We start from the raw sequence: 27,937 nt of genomic DNA on the forward strand, positions 1-27,937 counted from the left end.
TCCCTCAAAAGATCCAATTCAGAAGGGTGCAGAGCTAGATAACGTAGGTTGCAGGTTTTTTCATATTTCATGGCCTTTAACAGTCATGTTTTCTCATTGAAAAGGTGGGATGACTGCATGGTCAAGAATGGATTTTCATAATTCTGCCATAGAAGAAGTCAGCCCATTCCTCATATTAAACAAATGCAAAAGGGAAATCTTGCAATTTGGTATTTAAACTACTGGAAAATATTATACTGCAGTTCTTTAAGCAATACCAAAAAGGTATATCCGCAGTTTGGTGGCTCATATGGACAACATCATTCTAAGATTATTTGAATTCCGCTGCAGACTTAATTAGTACTTCAATGCAAACATCTTCTCATCCACCTCCCAGCTATAATGTGCACAATATTGTGTGCTCATACTACAATAAAAAAACGACAACAATCAAACACATAACACTAAGAAGTTGCATCATTTTCAACACTCATTTATTTATTCGCCGTATTTTTTCTTGACAATTTTTGTTACGTGTCCACAGACATGATAAAGAACTCCGGAACACTCAAAAGATAAACGTGAGCACTGAGATTAAGACTTCATCACAGACGTACAGCTGCTTCTGCTTCTGTCAAGCAGCGCAAAGCAAGAGTGGCAGACCTGGGACCATCAACCCGGTCCTCCACGGCCACCTCACCCACACTGAGCGGAAATGTGCAAAACTGATCCCGGATCAGCACTCTTTACTCTGGGGCGAGCCTTGACAAAGCAGCAGGCCAGCTATTCTTATTGATGTTGGTATAGAGGAAGAGAGAGTTAATATCATCTGTGTGACGAGACCCAACACAGAAAATCATTTATATACAAGACAGAGCCGAGAGGAAGGTTTCCAGTTTGTCCAAACAAGGGTCATGGATGACAATACTTTACAAGCAGCACTTCAGGGGAGGGGCGTGAGAGGGAAGGGGGGGGGGGTGTGGTCATTAGCAAGCGGTAAGGCCGGAGAGAGGGACCGGGGACAGCGGAAGATAAGTGGACCTGCATGCTAAGACCCAAAAAGCAGCCAAATGCAAACGCATCAACTCATTTCTCCTTCAACAATTATTGGCCAGTGCATCAAAACTGTCTCACAAAGAGTATTTTTCAAATATTACACTGTCAAACAATAAGGGCTGGAAGCATTGGGAGTCATCTGCACACAAAACCAAACAAAAACCAATGCAGTTTGGTGCAGCGTTGTTGGTTTTTTGATTGCTAAAGCAAAAAAAAACAGAGATTCGTCATTTAATCTTCTTCCTTCAGGACAGGGTTGTATTAAACTCAAATCCAGTACTTTCCATACATTCTTAAACCATCATCATACAAAATCATAATAAATAAGGATGCCTTGTGCATGGGTGCAATATACTTTATGAACATGATCAATCCATTCTTCTAAACTTTATAAATAAAACTCTCCATTTGTCTTCTGTTTCAGCAGACAACATACAGAAAATATATGTGTATATATATATAAGCATAAAAGTTGATTATACCAAAATGACCCAGAAAGGAAAAACGTAATCCCAGTTCATATTTTGCTAACAGACTATATACACATAATGAAAGAAGCCTGATGTAACATCAAAGTTAAATATGAAATGTGACTTTTCTTTTTGTCCGACTTTGATACTCGGCTGCTTTGCTCATCAGGTTGTTTGGCCTGTGGTGTACAGTCCTGAATACGTTCAGTCATCTCATTATAAATCAGGTTTTGCAAAAAGATGTCCGTAACCAAGAGGAAAAGGGGAGAGACAAAATGGTTGGCTGACCATGTCTTTGAGTTACAAAAAAACAGTGTGAAAAACAGATGCAATAGAAAAAAATAATGATGTCCACAGTAAAACTATTTCTTGTTGACCTTTTCCACTAATACTAAAAATCTCAAGCCAACATTTGGGGTCATTTTGGTATAATGTAAAATAACACAGAGCATGTAAAAGCATCTAGAAACCATCCCTGGAGATTGAAGTCATAACAACACCAAGCTAATCATACTGTACCGGTTTCTGACACAAGCATCAAGCTTAAATATCTACATTAGCAGCAACAGTACAACAGCTAAGAGGGGGATTTCTCTTTTAATGCAACATTTACAGGGGATGATTATGAGACACACACTGTACTGTTACAGGCTACACCAACATACTCTAGAGCATCATCGATAATATTCACTCTCCAAAACATTGATCATCAATATAAAAAAAGATTCACAGCATCTACTTTTATTCTACATAAAAGCTTAATTTTGGACAGTGTCGCTAATTTCAGTGTTGATGTTAAAGACAACAATAATAAAGGAGGGAGAGAAGAAAAAGAGGTGAAGAAAGGGAGGCACTATCTGGTGCATGGACAACGCTCCTGCCCACTCAAAGCAACCTTCAACAGGTCCATGTTTGATCACAACTTTCCATGAAGCTACTAGATGAGACCGCGGCGCTCTGCTGGCCCATAACAGACAGAATAAGTGCTTATTTGATTAAGGTTGAAGGGCCAGTGGGTGGGTTTTGGCGGCATCTAGCGGTGAGGTTGCAGATTTCAACCAACTGAAACGTCCCCCGTGTGCCCAGCGTGTGTAACTATGGTAACCACGGCAAAAAAACGCAGAAGACGCTACCTAAAGCCAGTGTTTGGCCCGTCCGCTCCAGGCTACTGTCGAAACGTGGCGGCCCAACAGACTCTATGAAGAGGACCGTCTCTGTATGTGGACATAAATGGCTGACTCTAAGGTAACAAAAACCCAACAGCTCCTATTTTCACTAAAGGAAACCTACTTTTTTATATTATTTGTTGATATCTGACAGCTCCCCCTCATCATTTTGAACTAGCATATAACAGTTGTGCTTCTGGAGAAGCCTATTTACCATGTAAAAAGTCTTGGGTCAACTTAGGTATAACTGACACGTTTTTAGTGCCATAGATATAGGAAATATATTTATTCACTGTCTTGCCAAAAGTTGCAATTGGACATAGCGCTGGCCGATGTGGAGAAATTAAAATACTTTGATCAGGCTACCAGCACCTCTAAAGCTCCCTAATTTGTATCTTTGTTTGTCCTGGAGGTCGCCAAGCACATGATTTCATGTTAAATCTGAGACTGTCATTTTTAGGTGTGGGGTTTGTGTACAGATCAAACAAACGTAATATAACCTGTTATTGGGGGGATTTACTTTTAGACAGGGCCAGCTGTCTACTTCTACCTCCAGTCTCTGCGCTAAGCTAACTGCAAAAACACTACCTGCCTCATTCTGCTGTATCAATCTTCTTATCTGACTCTCGGCAAGAAAATAAACAAGTGTTTTTCCCTATAGCAAACTATATCTTAAATATTTGCTAACACAGTAGGCCATTGGAAAATGATTTACAACAAACAACAAAAAGAAAACGCTTTGGTCAAAATAACTGAGTAAATGATAAAATGCATAAACTCAATACAGACGATAAAGTGCCATGCAACAAAACGGATCAGTGGTCCTGTCACAAATAAATAGCAGTGCAGGAAACTTATAATATCACAATAAATTAACTTTACATCATAGTTCTATGCACAGGGGATTATACATTATTAAAAAAGGCGGTAACAAGAAGGACATGAGTTTTCTCTCCTGGTAATGAATTGTTTCGCCTTAATCTGGCCAACAAACACTTCCAATCCCAATCCCAATCCCTCGTGCTACTTCAATGTGAAAATAACTCATCTGTTTGCTATCTGAAACCTACGCGGAGAAACAAATACTTGATGCTGCAGAGCACCAAGCCAATCCAAACTGAGGTAATGTGCTATATATGATGGTTGTATGGAGCAATCATCCCTGCACTCTACAACACAACTCTACAAAGCAAAACATCCCATTGGATGATGGGAATTTCCCCCTCTCCTGATGGCGTTAATTAAAAAGAAATGAGTGGCTGATTTAAAACTGGGAATTACTTTCAGTTATTATGAATAAAGGAGAGATGGATCACATACTAACTCTCTACAGGGGTCTGGTAGCCTTACAGATTTGTACATGAAAGCTGATAAAAAAACAGGTCTCAACGCTGAGCAGGAGTAAGTTTGTTAACAGGTTTGGGTGCTTAGTTTGTCTTGTGTACCTGCTAAAGGTGAGGAGGGAGCACGCCATGCAGGGGGTCAAGGTGGCGACTTACAAGAGAGAGAAAAGACAGTTTGGTTGCTTTCAGGGACAAGCGATATAGTGATGTTTGCGAGTGGGACAGTTGTCCCAGAGAGGGGTTTTATTTCATGTGGTTTGAGTATAAGTTGTTTATGGGTTGTCTATGTTCATTAGAGCCAGGTTCTGAGTTGAGCCTTTAGATTGTATTGTTTTGTATGTTTGTTTGTTGTTTTCCACCAGGCCTGTTCACCTCTCACATCCTCATGGCAGACGGCACCGACTGGACCGACTGGACCGACTTTCTCCGGGAGAGCTTTGACCTGAGGACAGAGGGGGGGGGGGGGGGTAATTTCCCATGAAGTTTTCAGAAAAGGCAAAATCACTGCAGCATTTGTAGAAAATAATAGATACAATATTCTGTGTTATGAGCTGAACTGTGTGTATTTTTTCTCTCTTTATTTTGTTTTTGTTGATCCAGGTTATGTTGATTAATTGTCATTTACACAGTAATCAGTACCAAACTACATGAATCAGTTCTAAAATATCAACAATGACATCTTGATTTCTTTTTAGGACAATTTAATAAAACCCATTGGAAAGTTTTAGTGCAGTTGAATTGCGTCAGATTGACTGAATAATCTGTGCTAGTGTTTTAGGGGGATTAGGGCTCTCCACCCCTCACCTGATGGTGCCAGCTAGCAGAGGGTTAAAGGCGTACAGCCAGTCGTGCATCTCTTTGTCGTTGGTGGCCTGCAGCAGTATCCCACGATGCTCAGTGCACACAGCAAACGTGTTGGGTGTCTGCAGACATGAGGTTACTTCAGTTCATTCAGCGGCTCACTATTCACTCATTTGTCTACAACTCCGAAGACGAGGCCGTACCCGCAGTAAGGTCTGTTTGTCCTCGCTGTACTCCACCTTCGCAGACGACAGGTTGATGACAGCTCGCTCCACGCTGTCCCTCTCGCTGCGGTACAGGTAGACGTAGGGCCTGCGCACCACCACGAAGCGCTTCACCCAGCCGCTGGTGTGGGGCTCCAGGAAGTGCAGGTAACCCTTTTTTGAAACAATGGGGCTGCACACGACGGAATTAATATTAATATTAAGACAAAATCAATAAAAGTCTTAACTTCTCGAATGATGCTTGTTCACCAAACAGAAACAGTAGTAAGTGATCTACTAATAAAAGGTAAACGTCCTCCACAGAGACTCAGAATCAAGCATTGTGTGTGTGTGTGTGTGTGTGTGTGTGGTCTGACCTGACACGGATCTCCTGTATGTCAGGAACAAAGGTGCATCCTCTGAGGGCTTTCTTTCTGTCCACAGGGCTGTACGGGTCCAGATCAGGTGTGGAAGCACCAGAACTGGGTTCAGTGTGTCTACACCAACATAAACAACATGTTCTTAATGTGACAAAGGAACATCATTTCACTCATTCGGAATGTCTCTATTGTCTTTAAAAAAACACATATTTTAAAATATGACAATTTCTCAGCAATGACTGACTACTTTAGTATTTACACTTATTTTCACGCTCCATTTCAATATTTTCCCTCCACTACCTTTAGTGTACATCTACGTTTGACAGCTATTCTGCTTGAATGACTACTGATAATTCCATGTACATTCGGCTAATCATTCTTTCACTTTAAGTAAGATTTTGAGTGTAGGACCTCAAACCAGGTCTTTATATTTTTAATGAAGTAAATTGTTTGATTACTTCTACCACTAAAATCTTTGTTGCATAATGATATCACCCACTGCAACATTTATCATATGTTTTTAGTTTTGAGAAATTGAAGCTAAATTGCTAAAAGTATTTTGGTGCACAGCAATAAAGAATCACTGGTAACTGGTGAACTACAGCCCCAAAAAAGTCACTGCAATTAAAAGGATCATCTGTCATCACTTGATTATGACTGCAGCTAAATGTTCTTGAAACCCAACCACAGTCTATCAAAGTAGCAACAGGTCAGGGGACTAAAAGTAGTCAAAATTATACTGGGATGAGCCACTTCACGCAGTCACGTACCTGATGTCATAATTTCCTTCAACCAAGGAGGGGCAGGTAGAGGACGGAGTTAGCGTGCTCAGTCCAGACGAGGAGTCGCTCATTAGCGACGCAGACATCTCAGAAAGCTAAAACACACACAGCCACGCACACACACACGCACACACACACACACACACAAACACACACAGCAACACGTTCACAAAAAATCATGCATGGAGAAGCACACATACGCACAAGACAAAAGAGACACACACACAGGTACAGACAAAACATACAAGCAAACAATTAAGCACAAACGACATAGACGAGCATTGAGAAAAAGACTCAATCAGAATATTTGTCACTTTCTTGCAGTGTAATTCATCTCTTTACTATTGCAATCCTCATTATGAAAGAGCCCCTTTGCTGGTTAACATGTTAAAGACGACATGCAGGAGAAACATCAGGTTAGTGGAAGCCTTGCAGCGTCTCGGGGGGGGGGGGGGGGGAGGGGGGCAGCGAGGTATGAGTCCGAGTCGAGAAGGTTGAATCACACGTTGAATCACATGAGAGGCATGGACACATGGCTTTAAATCTGCAGTAAACCTGAGTCCCTTTTTATTTGCTTGTTATTGTGTCCTATCGAAGCTGGAGAAAGTCCTATTGGTAAATCATAGTTGACCCCGGTCTACTAATTGATTTTAAAGACATGAGACACAAGGTTGTGACGACAGATGGAACGAGGAAGAAAGAAAGTCATACACAGGCATCTGCACGGAGAAATGTCCGAAGAATGGACGAATGCAATGGCAGAGGGTGGTTGGAGTGCGGGGCTTGCATATTTCGGTTCGCGCCGAAGGTTCAGAAGGATTAACGGGCCGGGTTAGAGGGCCTAGGCTGGGGCTCACCTTGCTCTCACTGGCACTGCTGCTCACCTGGCTGTACTCCCTGTTGAAGGTGTGCATTAGCAGACGCAGACACTGGAAAGGAACAAGCGAAGGACAGACGGTGTTGAATAAAAAACTGTCACTGGTTGCAAAGAAACACCACAAAGTTGCAGCAGCAGTCACCTTGGCAGCCAGCTCCCTCTGCCTCTGGTTGGGGCTGTCGAAGGCCGGGCTGCTGCCGGGACTGGGGGCCAGGACGGGACTCTTGGCAAAGTCGCTGATGTCGCTGCTTTTGTAAAGCGCATCCTGTCCCGCCAGCAGAGTGGCCTCCAGCTTCTCCCTCAGCAGCAGGTAGTGCCTGGTCTTCTCCACCTAAAGCCACGGGGCACAGACACACTTCAATGGCTGTGGTACGAAAAAAATGGCTCGCGGGGGGTTTGACGGGGGCTGTTGAGAATTCAAGTACTGGAGGTTAATTAAAAGGTCGCGTCACAATGCTCGGAAAGTTTCCACCTAGGAAATGTATGTAGTATATTTGAGATTGGGTGTGCTGCTGCAGAGACATTTTTGGGGTTCAATTAACCTTTAAAGAGACCTTTAGTTCAACTTTGTGAGGCTCAATCTAAATATTAAACTGCACTTGACTGCGAGAGCAGTGCCAAAATACTTTCTTACTTCACTGGGCGTCGTCTTACCAGCAAATCTATTAGCAAACTGACCTCCTGCAGCAAACTAAGTTTCTCCAGCTCCCACTGGTGGTCCAAGATGAGGCTGTCACTGCGAGGCCTCCATCCAGCCAGGTTCTCCTCCCCTCGGACGTACGCCACCGAGGTATCCAGCACGCGCCTGCGACGGCGCTGCATGCCTGAAGAAATAGATTTTTAAACCAAAAGGTTTTGAAAAGGAAATCGCAATCAGAATTCTTCCTGATTATGATTTTTTTTTTTTTTGATTTTGGTCTCACCTGGACTCCCATTGTCCGCCACGTGGCAAAGTGTGACTTCATAGACTCCAGTGACACGGTTACTAAGAAGGAGAAAGATGACGTTAATTCAACTGGAAAATTCACCGAACCGCGTTTTTAGACTGAGGGATGGCGCAGAATGAGATTCCGACTGTACGACTCCATGAAGCGGTACCTCTCCAAGGGCCGGAGGCAGCCGGTGCTGAAGAGGTTCCTGATGGAGCGAGAGGCCGGCAGCTTCGCATCACGGGAATAAAACACCATGCAGAAATCTTTGGTGATCACTGTCGGCTGAGTGCAGTTTTCCATCTTAAAATAAGACAGTCGCACGTTACAATGCAGAATGGTCCCGTTATAATTTGGCTAAATTGTTTTGGGTTCTAAACAAGTATTAATGCTCATCATTGACTGAATGTTTACGGTCTTAGTACCTCCAGATAAGCAGACAGGGTGATGTAGATCTTCTCCCCGTAGGGAGTGACTCTGTTCAGAAGCAGAGAGTTGTGCATGGAGCTGTCCCATGCCGCCTCGAATCGGTAGAAAGTTCTGCAATGTGGAAAACATACAGCTCATACAGATCTAACTGCATTTCTATTTGAAAGAAACGTGTCAATCTCATGAAAAGCCAGTGAGCAATTGACCGTTTTGATATTAGACACAATAATTGATTAATAATATGTTTTAAATGATTGTCATTTATACCTATGGTCAACTCCCAAGGAGACGCTGGCGTTAGCAAAGGATAAAGAGAAACAGGACACGAGTAAGAAACTTTTAACTGCAGCTGTTAAAAGTTTAAACTCAGCAAACCATACTGATCCATGCAAAAAAAAAATGCATCACTGCGTTTGATTATAAAAGGGCACATTGAAGCAACGTTACCAAAAGCTAACAACCAAAGCAACTGATCTGGCTTCATTGTATAGGCTTGTTAAATAATGAATATATGTAACTGTTGTGAAATAGTAGCACAAGACAAAAGAAACATTAAATCATAAATTTAAGATCACTCTAAAAGATATACTTGTCGTTGTGTTTTGGCCAGAAGTATCCAGAAGACAGGAGGTTGAGGGAAAGGATGTTGGGGTCTATGATGGTCTCATCGGCCTCGGGTGTGTTTCGAATACGGCCTGAAGTCAAACAAGTCATGATGGTATCAATCCAGTGTGAACCTATAACGATTTGCACTAGAATCCAACCAACAAGTCCAGTGATGTTTTTGAATTGTCACTCACCAATAACCAGCTCCTTCACCTCTTTCCACTCTATATCATTTCCTGTTTCATGAGCGATGGTGACTGTGATCCTCCTCTGGATGCCCTGTGGAGTCCGGGGAAAAAATACCAGTTTGGTTCTTTGCCATTAAAACAATTTCTCTTCCAGATGTTTGGATGACAGATTCAGGACCAACACAGTCTGGAAAGGGATTTATCCAAAACTAGAGATAACAGCTAATGTCATTAATCCCTCTGTAGAGCGAAGCTGACCTGATGTAAGAGGAACGTGCCGTGGCAGGGCATCCCTCCTCTGTGGTCAACAACAGCTGGGATGTAGCTAAAGAAAAAGAAGTAATCAACGTGCTCAATTTTTTTTTTTTACAGAGATGATACTCATTGCTTAATCCGAAAACAAGTGTTTCTCTTGCATACAACCAGATCTACTATGTTCCAGCTTTACGGTATTGACGTGGAAGCCATGAAGATGCAACTCACTCTCCGTTAGCTTCCAGCTCACAGATCTCAAAGAAGGCCATCAGGTCGTATTTGGCGTGACACGGTCCTGCGGTGGAGCGAGTCAGAGTGCTGAGCTTTGTTGCCGGCACTGCAGGATTGAAGAGGGAAGAGGGCAGAGTAAACCAGCCCGTAACAAAAACCGGACTGCTTTGAGCATCGCTGCATCATATCTGTATCAGCTAGAGGTCAAAATATAGACCATATTGTTAGTAAATAAAAACGTAATAAACCCTGAGGCAGAGCAAATGTCACCGCTAACCTGGTTTGGATAAGGGCATCACCCTGGGGAACTGCCTCCTGGAAGGTCGCAGCGGACTAAAAAGACGAGTCAAAGAAACCAAACATGAAGAAACTTTCTTTCCATCTAAAAATACATTGCCTGTGATGGGTGGAAATGAAACGTTCCTGACCTAATCAGGTCTTTGCAGAGCGGCGGGAAAGGCTGTTTCTGATAATGACCAAACACCTCGAAGACGATGGGCTGAGTCTTGATGTACTCCACGAAGGACTTTGTCACCTCCACTGTGATCTGATTAGAGAAGAGAGAAAGTACAAGTCAGACACAGCCTTCGGAAAACTGCAATCTGAATTGTAATCTGAAAAACTTTGTGATAACAGGCGCGTATGTTAAGTTGACTGTTTACGTTTTGCACATGGTAGAAGCCCAGCGGAGGTCCCCTGCCCGTGTTCTTCAGTGGCTCAGTGGAAAAAGCCTCGTCATGGCGATGGATGAAGCTGAAACAAGTACAAGCCATTATACGAGACTGACTTTCCTTTGCTTTCCCTGCACATTATATTAACCAATCACATACTGGCCATATTGGTAAAAGCCACAAACCACGAATCAATTCTTGAGCATCATTTTTAACTGCAACGTGGTAATTCAAAGATGAAGTGCTGAAGCTGCTTCTTTTTGAGATACTTTTTCTGCAGATTAGTGAGTGCCTGAACAATATAATATTAGCTTTGAAAACAATGTTTGCAAGAGGTGCACATGTACGTGCATTAACATTCTATTGATTGTTTAATGAAGAGACAGAGGAATCCAACAGGAACAGGATGCATGAAGGCGTGTCACAGAAAGACAATGTTAGTGACACACTTTGGTGGAGACGTTCTTCAAACTCACTTGAACTGGCAGAAGATGTCGGCGTACTCGGCTGAAATGCTGGAGGCCTGTAAGACGGTGACTCTGAAGGTGAAGGTGCTGCCGATCTTCAGGTGTGACAGAGCTTTCTCCGGGGAAAGGTCCAAAGGAAGATCCAGACCCAGACCTGAAGTCTTCACCGGGCTGCGGGGAGTCTCTGTGATGGCCACATGAAAACACACGCGTCTGGTGTTGGAACATTTTTCAGACTCGTGTCCCTTTTAAATGAACGTCAGTGGGGTGAACTTCACCTGGACAGGTGTTGTTGTTGACTTCATCAGCAGAGATCCCTATCTCTGCGTTCTGTCCCTCGCCCTCCACAAATCGCAGCTCCTCCTGGGAGGTGTTGGAGTGGGGGAGGCCGCCAGGACACGACTCAGTCTGGAACTGGAACAAGATAGAAGACAACGAGATTGAATTTCAACACTTATAAACATTATAGTTGACTTGACTGAGCAAGGAAGGAGGAAGGAAGGAAGACCAATACCATCACCAGACAACAAGTACCTTCTCAAACTGTTTGTCTTCAAAGGAGATCTTGGCAGTGCCTGACTGCCTCACACCAGAGCCGTAATCAGGGGCCTCTTCATCAGCTGAATGGGAACAAAACAGAGAGATTATATGCTTTATTACAATTTCTTGGGACAAAAAGAACAGCTACGGTTCAACGGCATGCAACTGTGACAAGACAGTGTGATATTCGACCTGTGTTTGTACCTGAGATGGCCTGCACGGCCACTCTGAGGAAGCCTTTCACCTCCCCTTTCTCACTGACGATAGCCACGCGGTGTACCAGGGGCACCGGGTACAGCAGGTTACTCAGGTACACAAAAGCCCTGAGGAAAGGGTACGACGTGACGACTTGTTGTGCAAATTGAGACATGTTTTGACTCAACGCGGCGGGCGGGAGGGAGGGAGGGGGACGTACCTGCCAACCAGACGGAACCAGGGGAAGCGGTCGTAGAAGGGGTCGCCCCCGCTCAGAGCGTGGTCACAGTCCTCCACACCACTGCTGGGGAGCTCCGCGGCACGATCGTACATTTCCCTCATCAGGTCCAGCCTCTGTCTGCAGTGCGAAGCATGAAAAGAAAGGATGTGATGTTGGGGTTGAGATTAGATGGTAGATCAAAGCCACCGATGGAGAGTTGTTGGTATTCTTGTGGTTCTATCAAAGCTTTAATATAATATGCGTGTTATATTCTATGAGTTATATTAGCATGAAGTGAATGATCCAACGTTTCCAATGTAGTGTGGGTGAATAAAAAGAACCAACGAGCTTTTAACCCTGTATTTACTTTTTCTCTAATGACAAAGACACTGCACCTGAGCTTCTCCAGAGTCCAGTAATGTGTGGCTCCGTTCTTCTGATCTTGCACTTCAACAGCAACAATGGTTTGGGGGAAAGGTCGCCTCTCCCTCTCTTTGGCTATGCTCGGGGGCAGCAGGTCGGGGGGCAAGGGAGAGTACAGAGTGTCCGTCAACAAGACAAACTGGAACTGAACCTGTGGACGACACGGGACATGAAACGTGAGACACTGATTTTTGGACTGCGGTTTAGAAGCTCCTGAGTCATATCATTGCGTCATTACGCTTGTAAAATAAATTTCCGATGCATTGTCGTTGCAGCGTCTAGAGCAGTTCCATTATTTTGTCATTACCCTTCAGCTCGGGGCCCTTGGCTATCGCCTGGGTTGCCTGCCCCGTTGCGGCGTCTCTGCTAGTATAATCAGCTGTGGTACCAATACTATTAGTCATAGTAGTATTTGTAGTAACATCACTAGTAGTTATATATATATACATGTTGGTTTAGTGGGATTCATGGATCCTTTACCTGAATAAGGTTTGTGCAGGTTAAATTCCATGGCCCCGAGCTTGGCTCTGAAATATCAGTAGCCCAAATGTGCTGAGATAAATCAATAGTGCTGTCCGTGGTGTTGAAGTAGAAGACGGATTTTTAATGGCAATTTGGTTTCACGCCCTTCTGTCGGTTTCGTCTTGGATCTGTTATATACTCTAAACCATAAAGAAGTTGGCTATCGTCTCCAAGCAGCACGAATTAAAGTGAGGAACTACAGCTGCAAAACGTCTGAAGGGCTTTATTAGCAAAAAAGAGTTTGTTTTCTGGTAATTGACTCGAAGCTGCCATTTCATTTGTGCCAAATGAAAATGCTTTGTCATTGGCACCTTTTAATGGATGGATGACTGGACAGAGTCCCAGATATGCAGCACAGTGTGCCACATTGAGATGATTCACTAGGATGAAGCGCCATCAGACACTTAATAACATGCTGTCTAACTCTAGTCTGGACTGAAGAGCAAACTCTTCATACACCAGCATCACATTAAAGTTATGCAATATTTGCACTTTGACTTGGACAAGAATGATTACTCTCTTTCATGAAAATAAATTGTATATAGAAGATTTGGTAATATAATAGGACAATGGCATGTGACACTTCGTATCTCAGAGTGAGGAATAATGACAATGATTTACAGATAAAAACAACCCACCTTTTTCTTTAGCTCCACACTGATGGCATTGGCCTCTTTAAGGAAGATAGCGTTGCCCCAGAGCAAATCCCGGAGAGAAGTGAACTGGTAAAAACGCCACTTCCGGAAAGCCCACAAAGCCAACTCAGTCTCACGAGGCGTCCACGGCACTGAGGGGGAAAGACGGATGAATAAGGTGTGAACATTCTGTGATCAAATAAAAGACAGATTTAGAGATGGTCAGTTAAAGAGTGACAGTATCACCTTCCTCTTCAGGTTCCTCTTCTTCCTCAGGAGACTCCAGGTACCGAGAGTTCACTTGTTTCTGAAGGGCCTCCAGTTTACTCTCATAGTCCTTGAAAGAAACATGATCCAGTTCAAAAGCAGTCGGAGCCTTTAATGATGAATGTAGAATAACATGTAAACTGAGTGTCAGTTTTTATTATTTCTATTCACTTACCAGTCTCTGTTGTTCCAGCAGGTTGCTGGCTTCTTCTCTTTCTTTACGGTACTGATCTTCAAGCTCTTGAAGTCTGAAAGAGATTTTAAAAAGCTGTACGCTAGAAAAGTGAAATATTTCAATTCAATGCAATCTGTGAGATGTGCTCTCCACATACCTCTGCTCCATCTCCTGCTTCATGTCGATGCCCTGTTTCTCCAGCAACTCTCTCTGAGCGAAGGCCCAGTCGACGGGCTCGACCGGCGTCTCGGCGCACGGCGTCTTCTCTCGCTCCAGGCGAGCTTGCTCCGGGTCGTTGAAGCGGAACACGTGGCTCTTTCCCATGATGATGCGGTTCCCTAAAGAGGGCACACGACACACATAAGTGTTGTGCTCAAGGAGGCGGTGAGTCTGTTGCGTCACTTCCTGTCGACAGCGTGTTTGATGTCTTGAACTTTTTCAGAGCTCTAGCGATACCAAGTTGATTCTGTCGTGATATTGTCAGTACAAGCGGCGAATTATCTACGTGAGACGTTGTTAAACGCCTCGCCGTCCAGCACTTTGTCGTTTAAACGAATAGTTGCTTAGACGTTGTTTAGCGTTAGCGCTACCTCTTTTAGCATTAGCTTAGCAGCTAACATTGTGATGTCTTCCCTCCCTACCTCCCCTGCTCTCTCTTGCTCGGTGTGTCACATGTTTAGCTATTCCTCTGCCTCCCTTACGGATAATGGTACATGTAAGAAGTGCAGTATATTTGATCGCTTGGAGGCGAGGCTTAGTGAGTTAGAAGCACGGCTCCGCACCATGGAGGTAGCCGCTGTTAACCAGCCATCTCCTATAGTCGGTGCGGACCACATAGACGTATCGTTTGCTCCTGCTAACCGTCCCCCGGCAACCCCCGAGCGGCCGGGAGGCTGGGTGACTGTCCGGAATAAGCATAAGTCTAAGTCGAAGCACACGGTTAACCACCAACCACTTCACGTTTCAAACCGCTTCTCCCCACTCAGCGACACACCCGCTGAGAAGCCAACTCTGGTTATAGGTAGCTCCATTCTGAGGAACGTGAAGTTAGCGAAACCAGGGGCCATAGTCACTTGTATCCCCGGGGCCAGAGCGGGCGACATTGAGTCTTATCTTAAACTGCTGGCTAAGGATAAACGTAAATACAGTAAGATTGTAATACATGTCGGCGGTAATGACTCCCGGTTACGCCACTCGGAAGTCACAAAAGTTAACGTGGAATCGGTGTGTACATACGCTAAAACAATGTCGGACACCGTAGTTTTCTCTGGCCCCCTCCCAAACTTGATCAGTGACGACATGTATAGCCGCATGTCGTCATTCCGCCGCTGGTTGTCGAGGTGGTGCCCAGTAAATAATGTGGGCTTCGTTGATCACTGGAAAACGTTTTGGGGAGTGCCTGGTCTGATTAGGAGGGACGGCATCCATCCAACTTTGGATGGAGCTCAACTCATTTCTAAGAACCTGACCCAGTTTCTTAATGGACTTAATCCATGACCCAGAGTTCAGACCAGGAAGCAGAGTCGCAGTCTTACACACTTCTCTGCGCTTCATTCCGAGCAGTCACTCAGCGTAATTAACTCTATAGAAACTGTTTCTGCCCCACGGACACCGTTATTTAAGTTAAAGGTAAACAACCGAGGAGTTATATTTAATAACTTAATCAAAGTTAAATGTAACAATACAACTGTGCAACAAACTAGGAGAATTAAAGGGGGTCTTTTGAATATTAGATCTCTGTGCTCTAGAGCTGTTTTAGTAAATGAACTAATATCTGACAACCATGTTGATATTTTCTGTCTTACTGAAACATGGCTATCGGATGGGGAGTACTTTAGCTTAAATGAAGCGACTCCTCCAAGTCATGTTAATACTCATATCCCCCGAGGCACAGGCCGAGGGGGTGGAGTGGCAGCTATTTATGACTCCTGCCTTTTAATAAACCTTAAACCTAAACTGGATTATAACTCATTTGAAAGTCTGACTTTCAGTCTTTCACAACCAACCTGGAAAATAATCCAGCCGGTTCTCTTTGTAATAGTGTACAGGGCCCCAGGTCCTTATTCTGAATTTTTATGTGAATTTTCACAGTTCTTAACGAGTTTGGTCCTTAAAACGGACAAGGTAATTATAGTGGGTGACTTTAACATTCATGTGGATGTCGATAACGACAGCCTTGGTACTTCATTTCTCTCTTTGCTGGAATCAATTGGTTTCTGTCAGACTGTAAACAAACCAACTCATTGTTTTAACCACACCCTCGACTTGGTTCTTGTGTATGGTATTGTGATAGAACACTTAACAATCTTTCCACAGAACCCTCTCCTGTCCGACCATTGTCTGATAACCTTTGAATTTCTACTGCCAGAATCTCCTCCTCCTGCCAAGGGTTTCTACAGTCGATGTTTATCGGACACCGCTGTAGCCTCATTTAAAGAAACCATTCCCTCTGCTCTAAGTTCAGTGTCCTGTCTCAAGATATCAGAAGACTCCTGTGAAAACTTCAGTCCGTCACAAATCGACCATCTTGTCGATACTGCCACAGGCTCTTTGAGAATGGCGCTGGACGGTATTGCTCCCCTCAAAAGAAGAATGGCAACAAGAAGGAAGTTTGCGCCTTGGTATAACTCTCAAACCCGGAACCTAAAGCAAACTGTGCGGAAACTTGAGCGGTTATGGCGTTCCACCAAATCAGAAGGATCTAGGCTAACTTGGCAAGACAGCGTTAAAACATATAAGAAGGCTCTCCGTAACGCAAGAGCATCTTATTACTCATCATTAATCGAGAAAAATAAAAACAACTCCAGGTTTCTCTTCAGCACTGTAGCCAGACTGACAGAGAGTCACAGCGCTGTCGAGCCGTGTATTCCTGTGGACCTCAGTAGTAACGACTTTATGAACTTCTTCAATAATAAGATTCTGACTATCAAAGAGAAAATTGATGGTCTACTACCCCCAACCGGAGCCAACCCGTCCGCGGATGTAGGATCCTTGGACGCAGCCGTGGGCCCTGATACCTACTTGGATGGTTTCTCTTCCATCAACCTTGATCAACTGACTTCTACAATTTTGAAATCCAACTCTTCCACTTGTCTCCTGGATCCGATTCCAACTAAGCTGCTTAAGGAAGTTTTTCCGTTAATTAGCACATCCCTACTGGATATTATGAATCTGTCTTTGTTGACAGGACATGTACCACAGTCCTTCAAGGTAGCTGTAATTAAACCTCTTCTGAAGAAACCTACCCTAGCTCCAGAGGTGTTGGCTAACTACAGACCCATCTCTAATCTTCCCTTCCTCGCTAAGATCCTGGAGAAATCTGTCGCGAATCAATTATGTGACTTTCTACAAAACAATGCTTTGTTCGAGGATTTCCAGTCAGGATTTCGAATGCATCACAGCACAGAAACGGCACTGGTGAAAATTACAAATGATCTTCTACTTGCATCGGACCAAGGACTTGTATCTTTTCTTGTATTGCTGGACCTCAGTGCTGCATTTGACACCATCGATCACCGTATCCTGCTGCAGAGACTGGAACACTTGATTGGCATCAAAGGAACTGCACTCAGCTGGTTTAAATCTTATTTATCGGATCGATCCCAGTTTGTGTTTGTGAACGGTGAATCATCGAGGACCACGAATGTTGGTCACGGAGTCCCACAAGGTTCTGTGCTTGGACCGATTCTATTTACCCTGTACATGCTTCCTTTGGGCGACGTTATCAGAAAACACCGCATAAACTTCCATTGTTATGCAGACGATACTCAACTGTATCTATCGATCAAGCCAGAAGACACCAACCAACTTGTTAGACTTCAGGACTGTCTTGGAGACATCAAAACCTGGATGACCTGCAACTTCCTGATGTTAAACTCGGAAAAAACGGAAGTTATCATGATAGGCCCAGAGCGCCTTCGAAGTCAGCTGTCACGTGATACAGTCTCTATGGATGGAATTGCTCTGGTATCCAACAGCACCGTCAGAAATCTTGGAGTTCTCTTCGACCAGGATATGTCCTTCAACTCTCATATAAAGAAGACTTCAAGGACTGCCTTTTTTCATCTACGGAATATATCAAAAATCAGGAACTTCCTGTCTCAAAGTGATGCAGAAAAACTAGTTCATGCATTTGTTACTTCTAGACTGGATTACTGTAATTCTTTGTTATCAGGCTGCTCTTGTAAATCGCTTAAACCTCTCCAACTGATTCAGAATGCTGCAGCACGTGTATTAACAAGAACTAAGAAATGGGATCATATAACTCCTGTATTAACTTCTCTGCACTGGCTTCCTGTTAAATCAAGAATAGAATTTAAGGTACTTCTCCTCACCTACAAGGCACTTGCTGGTGAGGCACCGTCTTATCTTAAAGAGCTTGTTACACCGTATTGTCCTACAAGGCATCTACGCTCCATAGATGCTGGGCTACTTGTGGTTCCTAGAGTTTTAAAAAGTAGGATGGGGGCCAGAGCCTTCAGTTATCAAGCTCCTCTTTTGTGGAACCAGCTTCCACTTTCAGTCCGGAGGGCAGACTCGGTCAGTTCATTTAAGATAAAGCTTAAAACGTTCCTCTTTGATATTGCTTATAGTTAGGGCTGGCTCAGGTTAGCCTGGACCAGCCCTTAGTTAAGCTGCTCTAGGCTTAGACTGCCGGGGGACTTCTTAGGACACACCGAGCCCCTCTCTCACTCTCACTCTCTCCTCCCACAATCATCCATGCTTTATTAATGTACATCACTAATTAAGCTTCTTTCCGGGAGTTTTTTGTGCTTTCTCGCCTAGCAGGTCTCCGTGGATCATAGTTTCGTGCGGACCCCGGTTCTAACTCCTGGCTCATGGCTCTGCTGACACCTGCTGCTGCCATCATCATTACTTTAAATATGATTCATATTACTGTCATCAAAAACCAACATCTTTCTGCTCTCCCTCCCCACAGAAGCCTCTGTGGATGGTGGTTCGATCTGATGGAGGTTGTCCCTGCAGTGGTCCTGCCGTACACCTCTTCTGCTACTTGCAATTACTTGTATCATTTCAGTTAGAGAAATTGAATGTATTGTACATCTTTTACATTGTTGATTCTGTACACATGACATCCATTGCAGTCTGTCCATCCCGGGAGAGGGATCCCTCCTCTGACGTTCTCCCTAAGGTTTCTTCCCTTTTTTCCCCATTGAAGGGTTTTTTTTCATATTTTGGGGAGTTTTTCCTGTGCCGATGTGAGGGTTTCGGGACAGAGGATGTTGCATGTGTACAGACTGTAAAGCCCTCTGAGGCAAATTTGTAATTTGCGATTTTGGGCTATACAAAATAAAATGAATTGAATTGAATTGAATAAGTTACGGATTAAAACTCTTCCCTGATTTGCACACACGGACTAATTGATTCCTCCTGATACATTTCCCTGTCTACTCTCCTGGTAAAGTTGACTGTACATCTTATGTAACCAAATCATATGACGCTTCTCGCGTACCAGATCGGAGAACTGTGGGAGAGCTAACTCGCTTCCCGTTGACGTACGTCTCCGACCCCTCACATGGCTCCAGGAGGACACATTCTGTTCAAGAAAAGATTATGGAACGATTACAACAAAGACTTTAAAACATACACAACATGGATGTCTTCATTTTCAATGTGTGTTCTTATCTTACAACATGTATTTAACATTGCAAGCGGAAGAGGGAGCAGCCAGCCTTTACCTTCTCCCAGAGGACCAGTGGTGCTGCTGAAGGTGCAGTGTTCATCTCTGATAAAATGGCCGCTGAGAACAATGTCCTGCCGAGACTTGGCATCTTCGCGGCCAACCCTGAGGGAAGATAAAGTGAAGAATTACGACAAATCCACAGAAACAGCACAGAATCTAGATTAAATATTTAAAAAACCTACTTGGTGAGGCCGTCTTTAATATAATACAGCAGACACTCTGACATCAGTGGGTCCTCGTTCAGGTTCACCAGATGAGGCGTCTACAGAGAAATAATGTCACACAGGTTTTAGTTGGTGTGTGTTTGGACAGATACTGTAAATACATCAAACTGTTCTGTAACAGTGATGAGCCGCGTACCTTTTTTGGGGAGAAAACGCCCAAAGTTCCTCCATCTTCTCTCATGGCAACACCCATTTCAGCTAGCAGGGCCTCCCTACAGGAAGCAATCACACATGCTGCTAAACACATGGCCTGTTCTTATTTTTGTACACAATAATCCTTTTAGGTCATAGGGCCTAAGATATTCAGCCCAATGTTCCATCCATAAAAAGGTCAAAATGGACCATCAGGAATCTCTAAAGCACAATTTGATGAAGCATTAAAAGGCTCCACACTCTTGTATAGTTAAACTTGGATGTAATGTCTGTGTTATGCTGATGAAGGATGGTGTTATTTTGAATGGATGGTAAAGTAGATTTAAAGAAAAGGAACATTTGCATTCAGTCTGTCATTTTAGGGGTTACTGTGTTTCAGAAGCTAAAGCTTTTTTTAGATTACATTAATGATGGAAAAAGGTTTACCATGGAAGAGCGTACATTTATTTAACATCCTTTATAGTTGAGATATACAGTATGTGATATGTTTTTTTTTTAATCAAATAAGGACGTCCTTTCCATTACTTTTAAATATAAGTGCATGTATTAATTATATTTTACGTACCTTTTTCAAACAAGCTTGTATTATTTTAAGCTTAAGTTTTTGTTCATGTGATGACTAGTAAAAAACTTAAATACAAATTTAAATGACAATAAATGGCGGTTTAATTTAAGTTGAATTCAGTGACGAACCTCTCCATGCGGATGGCCTCAGTACGTCGCAGCTTCTCTTCCCAAGTCTCATTGAGCTCTGCGATGATTTTCTCAGTTTCCTGTTGGAAAAATTAAGACATTGATCTAAAAATTACGCAAAACAGAACTATTCCATACTAAGTCAATATTTAACAGGCCATTTCCTGAGCCATTTCAGCATCGTCCTTCTTACCTTGAGCCTCTCGATGGCCTCCTCGCTGGCCGGGCTGAAGATGCGGTCATGGAGGTTGTTGATGGACCCGACGCGACTGGACAGCGCCGAGAGTGAGGGGGAGGGGCTCATTCCTGTCATGGCATTGGACACTGCGGAGAGATCACCCCTTTGATTGACAGCCTGGCGATTATTCACAAAGTTCTTGTAATCGCACAGGTCTGTCAGAGAGAGAGGCGTTGCATGGAAGTGAGCAAGGAAGGAGGAAGGAAGGAAGGAAGGACGGAAAGACGGACGGACGGACGGAAGGACGGAGCATACGCCGGGTAATCACGGAGAGACATCAGGGATTGAGAGGAACACGCAGGTAAAAAGGAAATGAAAAGGGGGAAAAACGGGAAGGAGTACAAAAAAAGAAGAGAAAGCTCAAATAATGAATCAAAGAAGCAGAAGTAATTTCCCCGTAGCCATCGCAGACAAAGAGGAAGGAGAAACTTAAACTGATAGAGCATAAAATGCCAAATCAACTGAAAGTTAGAGACCACAAGCTTATTTTTTTTTTGTCTCTGACACACTCAACAAGCTCGCAAGCATGAGAATGTCATGATAAACCAGAAATATGTACATCACTACGATGGAATAGAATCCAGGCCGAGCTGTTTTCATGTTGTGCATGTCCGAGCTCTCGGAGATGCAGGCCTCTGAGCACCTGACTCGTAGCTTCAATAAGAAAACAGGATCGCAACAAGGAAGTTTGTCAGCAATCTAAAATGGCGTCCTCCCAGGCAGTGCTTTTTTCCATCATCTCTGATCTGGTAAAACAGAATACTTGGTCTCTGCCTGCTTTTCTTTGTTATGTTTTTGCAGAAGCAAAGAGTCCGGCTATTCAGATTCTTATCTAACGGCAACAGGATCACAGAGCAAAGCTTCTCAGTGAAATAGAAAATCCTGGCCGATTTAAAGTTGTACTTTGAAGAATCCCATATCGCCGTGGGGACTACGACAAATGGAAAGAAAAAAGGAGGCCATTTTGCTGAATTCCTGAGAACAGACAAACATCATTTTTGTGTTGCTCCAAACCCCAAGAAGGATTTGAATGTATCTGACTTGATTCATGTTGCATCTGGCTCAACATAAAGTCCCCTGGCCTTATCGGTTGGGTCTCTTGTGTGTGGAGGAGGCTCGGGATTCATTTCTATTAGTCGCAAAGCGCAGGCTCGCTCGAGTTATACACACATTTCAAACCAGCGATGACCGGGCCGTTGCAGTGATATGCTGATAGGGGAGAGAAGAAAACGAGTGGGAGAGACACCCGCACTCCAAGTTTAATTGTCACCCTCGCTCTTGCAAGTACAGTCTGAAAAAAGCTGCACTATTGGTCTAAATTCAAGGTTGCGTGTGCGTGTGTGGGCCTATTTCAGTGCATTTTGAGGGTGGCGACACTCACTCTCTATGATGTCCCCCAGGCCTTGTGAAAACAGCAGGTCTCTGAGGCGGGCCACCTCCTCCTTCAGCTCACGCACCAGACGGTTGTTGGGGTCCTCGTTGATCACGGCATTACAGCGAATCTGTTTGGCACGATCAGCGTACCTAGAGAGGCGTCCACGTCGAGAAGCCATTAAGCCACCAGGTCCACAGGCGCTCGGCACCGAGTTGCAACGATCGCATCAAAACAACTTGTTTCCAGCAAACGCCCTTGAATACGTACCCATCTCATTTGGACATTTTTAGCGGGCGGTGCTAACAGTGCTAATCTACAGGTTTGAACGTGTTGAATAATTGTGGCGTTATATTCCAAAGCAATTTCCAGGAGTGAAAAGAGGAGATGTTGTTCAAACAGAGAGGTGGTGGACATTTTACTCACCTGAGGGTACTGAGAGTCTCGTCGTAGTTGATGTCCGCAGGGCTGAGGGCAGCCACCATGGCTGTACGAGAGTTTCCTCCTGCGAGACACAACGTAAGGAAATATATAAACTGACGGATGAATATGTGTTGGATTTGGGTAGAAAGTAAGGTTGATGATTAACATGAAAATGTACCCAAGTTCTCCCTCAGAAGCCAAGTCAGAACCGAGTCTCTGTAGGGAATGAAATTCTCCACTTTCTTCTTTTTCTTGTTCTGTTCAACAGAAGCACATTAAATCTCTAAAGAACCTTTCAATATGGTGGGCTAAATATTTAAGTTGAAGTTTCCAATGTGTTAGTATTACTGACCTTGTTTGGTACGGAGTCCTAAAGGTTTGAAGAAAAATAAAAGCGTTAAATAATTTTAATAGTATATTCCTATTTGTAGAATTTTTAATGACAAGTTGGGAAAAATCGTACTTGTTCAGCCAGAGCAGAAATAACTTTTCCCAGTGTAGTCAGAGATTTGTTGATGTTTGCTCCTTCCTGCAAAGAAGTCAGTGATGTTATTGAGTATTCTTTCTTCACACAGTGAGTATAAAATTGAAAACAACCTCAAACAGTATCCTCCTCTAACCTTAAGTCTGGTTCCTTTGGCTCCGGTTGAGTCGGCTCTCTCGCTGCCAGCCAAGTCCACCAGGCTGATCTTGCTGACCTGTGAGGATGCAAAAGATCAAACCTCCCCCTCAGCAAACCTATTTTGCCTGAAGGTGCACCGGGAGAACTGGCTATAAAGTGTTATTGATCAATTCCACAACACATTCCTCGGGTCATAAAAGGTAATCAAATATGTTCCGCGTCTCCTCTGGTGCTTCGGTGGTGAAACGCGAATAATAAACTATTCTGCTTGTTGATTTGTTTGTCTGAGAAGCAGAAACAACATCAGTCGGACTGGGTGATTCCTAAATCGAGGGCCCACTGCCCGAACCTTTTCTGAGGTGTTCTCCGAATCCATGTCGTGCTTCTTCTGTGTGAAGATGATGTTGAAGACGGCGTGGGAGCGGCTGCTGGTTTCGTTCATGTTGGTAGCAGCTACAGTCCTGAAAAGAGAGCGAAAAGGGCCGTGTCAGGTGCCCATTGCCGACTCAAACGGGATGCGCTCGATCCATCAGTCGCATTATCTACTAAAACGTGAGAATGCCTCATCAGCACGTCGTCTCCATCTCGTCCCGCTCTGCTTACCTGGCCTTGTTTCCAGACTCCATCAGGTCCTGGATGTCGTTGAACGAGGTGACGGCCAGTTTGGACAGGTCTTCGACGTAGGGTCCCATCAGAGGGTGCTCTCGGACACGCAGGTTTCCTTTGTTCTTGGGATTGAGTAGGTCACGCACGCGCTCACAGTAGATCTCCATGTAACTCACCTGGAGCGGAGACAGAGACGATTGTGTTATGAAATGGTTTTAGTTGTTCAATTCAAATTGAAGATGAAAGAGAAGTAGCCTCAAAATAAAATACCAGCTGCCCCATGGTTGAATTCTTTTCCCTTTAATTTACCTGAAACATTAAAATGAATGTCCCAGACCTTTGCCACTAAGTAGATGTGGGGAAAGTAGTTTTGACGCCACTCACCTCCACTGAGTAAGACATGTTGTTGTCGGTATTGGTGCCATGGATTTTGGTGAAAAGGTCCTCGCACAGCTAAAAAGAAAAAGAGCAGTTTATGTCGTTAATAATGCATTGTTGATCATTTGTATTGTGATAAACAATAATTGGATATGGATCAGAACGTTCTGTTTTACCAGAGGTATAATTCCTTGCTGGTCCTGCTCCTGTCTTCCCATCATAGTGTAGCTTTTGCCCGCTCCCGTTTGCCCGTATGCAAATATGCACACGTTGTAGCCCTCAAAGGCGTGAAGCAGCATCTCCTCCCCAATGTCCCTGTACACCTGCTTCTGAGAAGCAAAGCTGAGGTCCTCGGGCTGCAGAGAGGGAGGGAGGGAGGGCAACAGGGATGAAGAAAAAGGGCCGACACATGACAGAAACTCTTTTTCACAGTTTGGAAATGCTTGACATCAAAAATACAAACACAATTGTTCCACCTTAAGGGTAAATACTAACATTTAGATAGATATCGTATTTTATATAAATGATTACTGACTGGATCTCAGGTAAATTCCATTTTCATTTTTTAACTTGGTTTTCTTATTCATTTTAATTATTAATAAGTGATGCAGTGAAACTCACCGTGGTGTGTGACCAGTAAGAATAGTCAAAGTTGAAACTCTTGTTCTCTTTGGGCTGCTTGGGGTTCAGGATTGCTAAAACAGAGTCAAATAGAGGAATCACAAACGGAGTCCCACCAGTTACCTGCTTCATTCATTTCATTCTACTGTCGGTTTCATAAATGCTGCAGGAGGCCAACTCCATGTGTCATGCTCCCAAAACCAGAATTCATTAAGAGTTAAGTTGGGATCCTTTCGGCGTGCTTTTGGTAGTAATCAAACGTATGCATAGTATGCATCTTAAGACCTCAGCATTAAACCAATATGGCATTGAAATAATGTAATAATACTAAACTTCACCTCTAACTCGAGAGAAGAGAACACGGAGAGGACATATTATGTTACAGTTATGAACAGAGTCAGAGGAGTTGATGAGAAATGTTTCAAATGATTCAAGTTTGAATCTTTGGCTCAAATGAGGTCATAATAAACAGGGAGGGGCACAGCAGTTGGACGGAGTCCTTGTTCCTCTTTCACAAACACACACTCGCATCAGCTGACCCGGCGTCTGGGCCCAGCCAGAACAAGGAGGTCTTTTTGGTCCCTGCAGCGACTGTCGCTAAATGCTACGCACACTGGCAGGCTTCAGGCCTGACAGGCTCTTTTGTTTCCTCCTCTGGCGGCCATGAGCCCCCCACCCCCCCCCCACCCCTTGTTGCTGCAGGGCAAAGCTGACTGACACACAAACAACTGAGCTGAAAGGCCAAATCTAGTCCAACGCCTGTGGCAGGAATGTGCGGCGCTACACACTAACGCCTTTAGAAGATACAGCAACGTACAGCTTCTTAATCGCCCTAATTATTTATGTGCACATGCTGTGATTGAGGTTAGCGAATTTTTCTTTTTTAAGATCTCTGTCAGTAACATAGTGGGTTTGATGTTTCTGGAATCTGTTTTCGGTGTGTTATTGATCTTTTACATTATAAATCAGAAGAAGAAGAATTCCTCCATAAGAACCTTTGTGGTATATTTTGATATATTATAACGTTTTATTTCATTTAAACTTGCTGAATAATCTGCACATTATATTAATAGTGTCAGAGAAACTTTTCCCTTCAGTAGACAAATGTAAAAACAGCCTTTTCGTGTGCATATCTGGACATGTGCCATTCTGCACCACAGCCAGGAGAACCATAACAATAAGCAATACTCTTTTGGGTGTACTTACAGCTCTAGGATGAGTACAAAAAGTCTGAATGATGTTCAAGTGCACAACTTTTAAGATTTAATATAACTTTCAACTCCAAACACACAACGACTTGAGTTCATACTCACTTGTGGTGTTTCCCGACATCTGAATGATGCACTTGCTGTCCTTCCCAATCTCTCTGGAGTTAAAGGGCCGGACCCTTACGGCCACCTTCACCGAAGCCACCGCCATGTCGAAAGGAGGGTGTGCGAGTGAGGAGGGGGGCTGTAGATCTGTGTGGCTGCACACACACACACACCTGGCACCTGCACAGGTAGAAGAAAAGAGGGCTTCGGTCACGCCGGCCGCAGAGAGCATATACGCACGCACAGGTGAGATGGAAACATGGCGTTGTTTCCCGCCATGATACATTGCATTATATTTATGATAAGGATAGATATAAAAAAAAAATAGATTCAAAATGATGATTTGAATCACCAATGTCTTGCTGTTGTTATTATAATTCAATAGCAAACAGTTGTCAAACCCTTTAAGATTGACAGCTCTAGAAACACGCTGACTAAAGAGCCAGGAAATGATTTGGCAGGAGGATCATCAGCATCAGCATCAGTGCTATTCTACAGTAAAATGGCTGCTATATAGTTCTCCGGGCATCATCCCTGTGCCTCAAGTTTCAGGCCGAAGGTCCTGTGATGAAATTGAATCTGCTCACTGCTTCTGCGCGAGGAAAAACAACACACAATCCTGAATGGGTACAACTCGGTGAAGTGTTTCTTATACAGCAAATATACAACAGTAAGCATCACGCTACTCCTGTTTAAAGCATTTAAAGGTGGCGTTCATCTTTTTCTCCCTTCTTGACCAGATGAAAAGGGGGATTATAACAATAGTCTGTCGTGCCTCCAGGGCCACGAGAAAGACAATTCCTCCTTTATGTCTCCTCAGTGAGCCATTCGATGGCTAAAAGATTTAATGCGAGGGTGACGCATGCTCCTGAGACATTTCAGGAGACATTTTACGGTTCAGACGTATCACCCATGTAAATAGTGTCTCCTCCATCTTGCTTTGCCTGCCGCGCCTCAAATACAGTCCGCGTAAACATAAGCGGCACAAACACCCAAATCATCCAACGCTGCGTCACACACCGGGACAGCTTCAAGGGCGTTCACACAACTGACGACAGCATTTATGTAACTGGGTCTGGGTGTCGTGTTGTTTTGTTTTGTCTGGATTTAAGACAATCCGCGGAATCAAGCACCCTGACGCAGCGTCCTGAAGGCCCGAAAACACACACACACACACACACATGTTCACACTGAGACACGACACTCGTCGGCACAGATGATGCGCTGTGGAAAACATCTCCGTCTTACCTCAACTCAGAACTCAACGATCGCAGGGGTTGGATCCTCCGCCCATTCAAAGCAGCGCCAGGATCCTCCGGTGCTTCTTTCTTGAATCCCCTCAGTAGCTTTATTATTACGTGTCTCTCTCTCCGTCGTTGGTCAGCTTACAGCATCCCTTTCCTCGGCGCATCCATACATGGAGAATCCGCTGGGGAGGGGGTATGGGGGGGTGGGGGGGGGGGGGGGCGGAGAGACTGCCTCAGCTTCAGCAGCGGCGGCGGCGGCGCACCGGTGGGGGGGAGGGGGGGTCTGCTGGGGAGTGATGGACGCAGCGGTGCGTCAATTACTAGAGACTGACGAGGGAGACAAGGAGGAGCGGGGGAGCGAGGAGCCGGGTGGATATCAGGAGGATGGGTGAGGGATGCTCCGTCCGTCCGTCAGTCTGAAACTAGGAGAAAATGGCGGCGCTGGCGTTGCATCAGGGATGCTGGTGGGCGGTGATGACATCAGCATCATCAGCGATGCAGCACAGACGCGGGCCACTGTGACCCGGAGAGGC

At 44.2% G+C, this 27,937-nt stretch overlaps 1 protein-coding gene across 7 annotated transcripts; it reads right to left on the reverse strand.

The window, feature by feature from the left end:
• Positions 1-456: 456 nt before the first annotated feature.
• Positions 457-27,588, reverse strand: kif1ab (kinesin family member 1Ab). 7 transcript variants are annotated; one of them, XM_037457739.2, is made up of 49 exons: positions 27,406-27,588; positions 26,158-26,337; positions 24,845-24,918; positions 24,400-24,579; positions 24,230-24,298; positions 23,843-24,021; positions 23,589-23,700; positions 23,238-23,315; positions 23,081-23,146; positions 22,970-22,987; positions 22,796-22,874; positions 22,621-22,699; positions 22,204-22,346; positions 21,993-22,031; positions 20,778-20,977; positions 20,585-20,664; positions 19,875-19,950; positions 19,697-19,776; positions 19,510-19,616; positions 19,284-19,367; positions 13,968-14,148; positions 13,811-13,883; positions 13,615-13,705; positions 13,372-13,520; positions 12,184-12,362; positions 11,789-11,926; positions 11,578-11,696; positions 11,368-11,453; positions 11,112-11,247; positions 10,843-11,017; positions 10,358-10,448; positions 10,124-10,242; positions 9,973-10,028; positions 9,693-9,801; positions 9,468-9,534; positions 9,216-9,300; positions 9,005-9,110; positions 8,683-8,706; positions 8,412-8,526; positions 8,156-8,289; positions 7,981-8,042; positions 7,736-7,881; positions 7,200-7,388; positions 7,038-7,109; positions 6,169-6,275; positions 5,396-5,515; positions 5,019-5,211; positions 4,819-4,937; positions 457-4,456 (listed from the first exon to the last, which is right to left on the reverse strand). In XM_037457739.2, the coding sequence occupies exons 2-49, from the start codon at positions 26,261-26,263 to the stop codon at positions 4,390-4,392; spliced, it is 5,157 nt and encodes a 1,718-aa protein (XP_037313636.2). In that variant the 5' UTR covers positions 26,264-26,337; positions 27,406-27,588; the 3' UTR covers positions 457-4,389. The 7 variants fall into 7 exon arrangements, with proteins under 7 accessions (XP_037313636.2, XP_062413898.1, XP_037313638.2 ...); XM_062557914.1 differs by having other exon boundaries at positions 11,566-11,696; XM_037457741.2 differs by having other exon boundaries at positions 20,778-20,908; positions 27,406-27,587.
• Between the last annotated feature and the right edge of the window lie 349 nt (positions 27,589-27,937).

The sequence above is a fragment of the Pungitius pungitius genome, chromosome 15 (assembly GCF_949316345.1).
Source record: "Pungitius pungitius chromosome 15, fPunPun2.1, whole genome shotgun sequence".
Taxonomy (NCBI): Eukaryota; Metazoa; Chordata; class Actinopteri; order Perciformes; family Gasterosteidae; genus Pungitius; species Pungitius pungitius.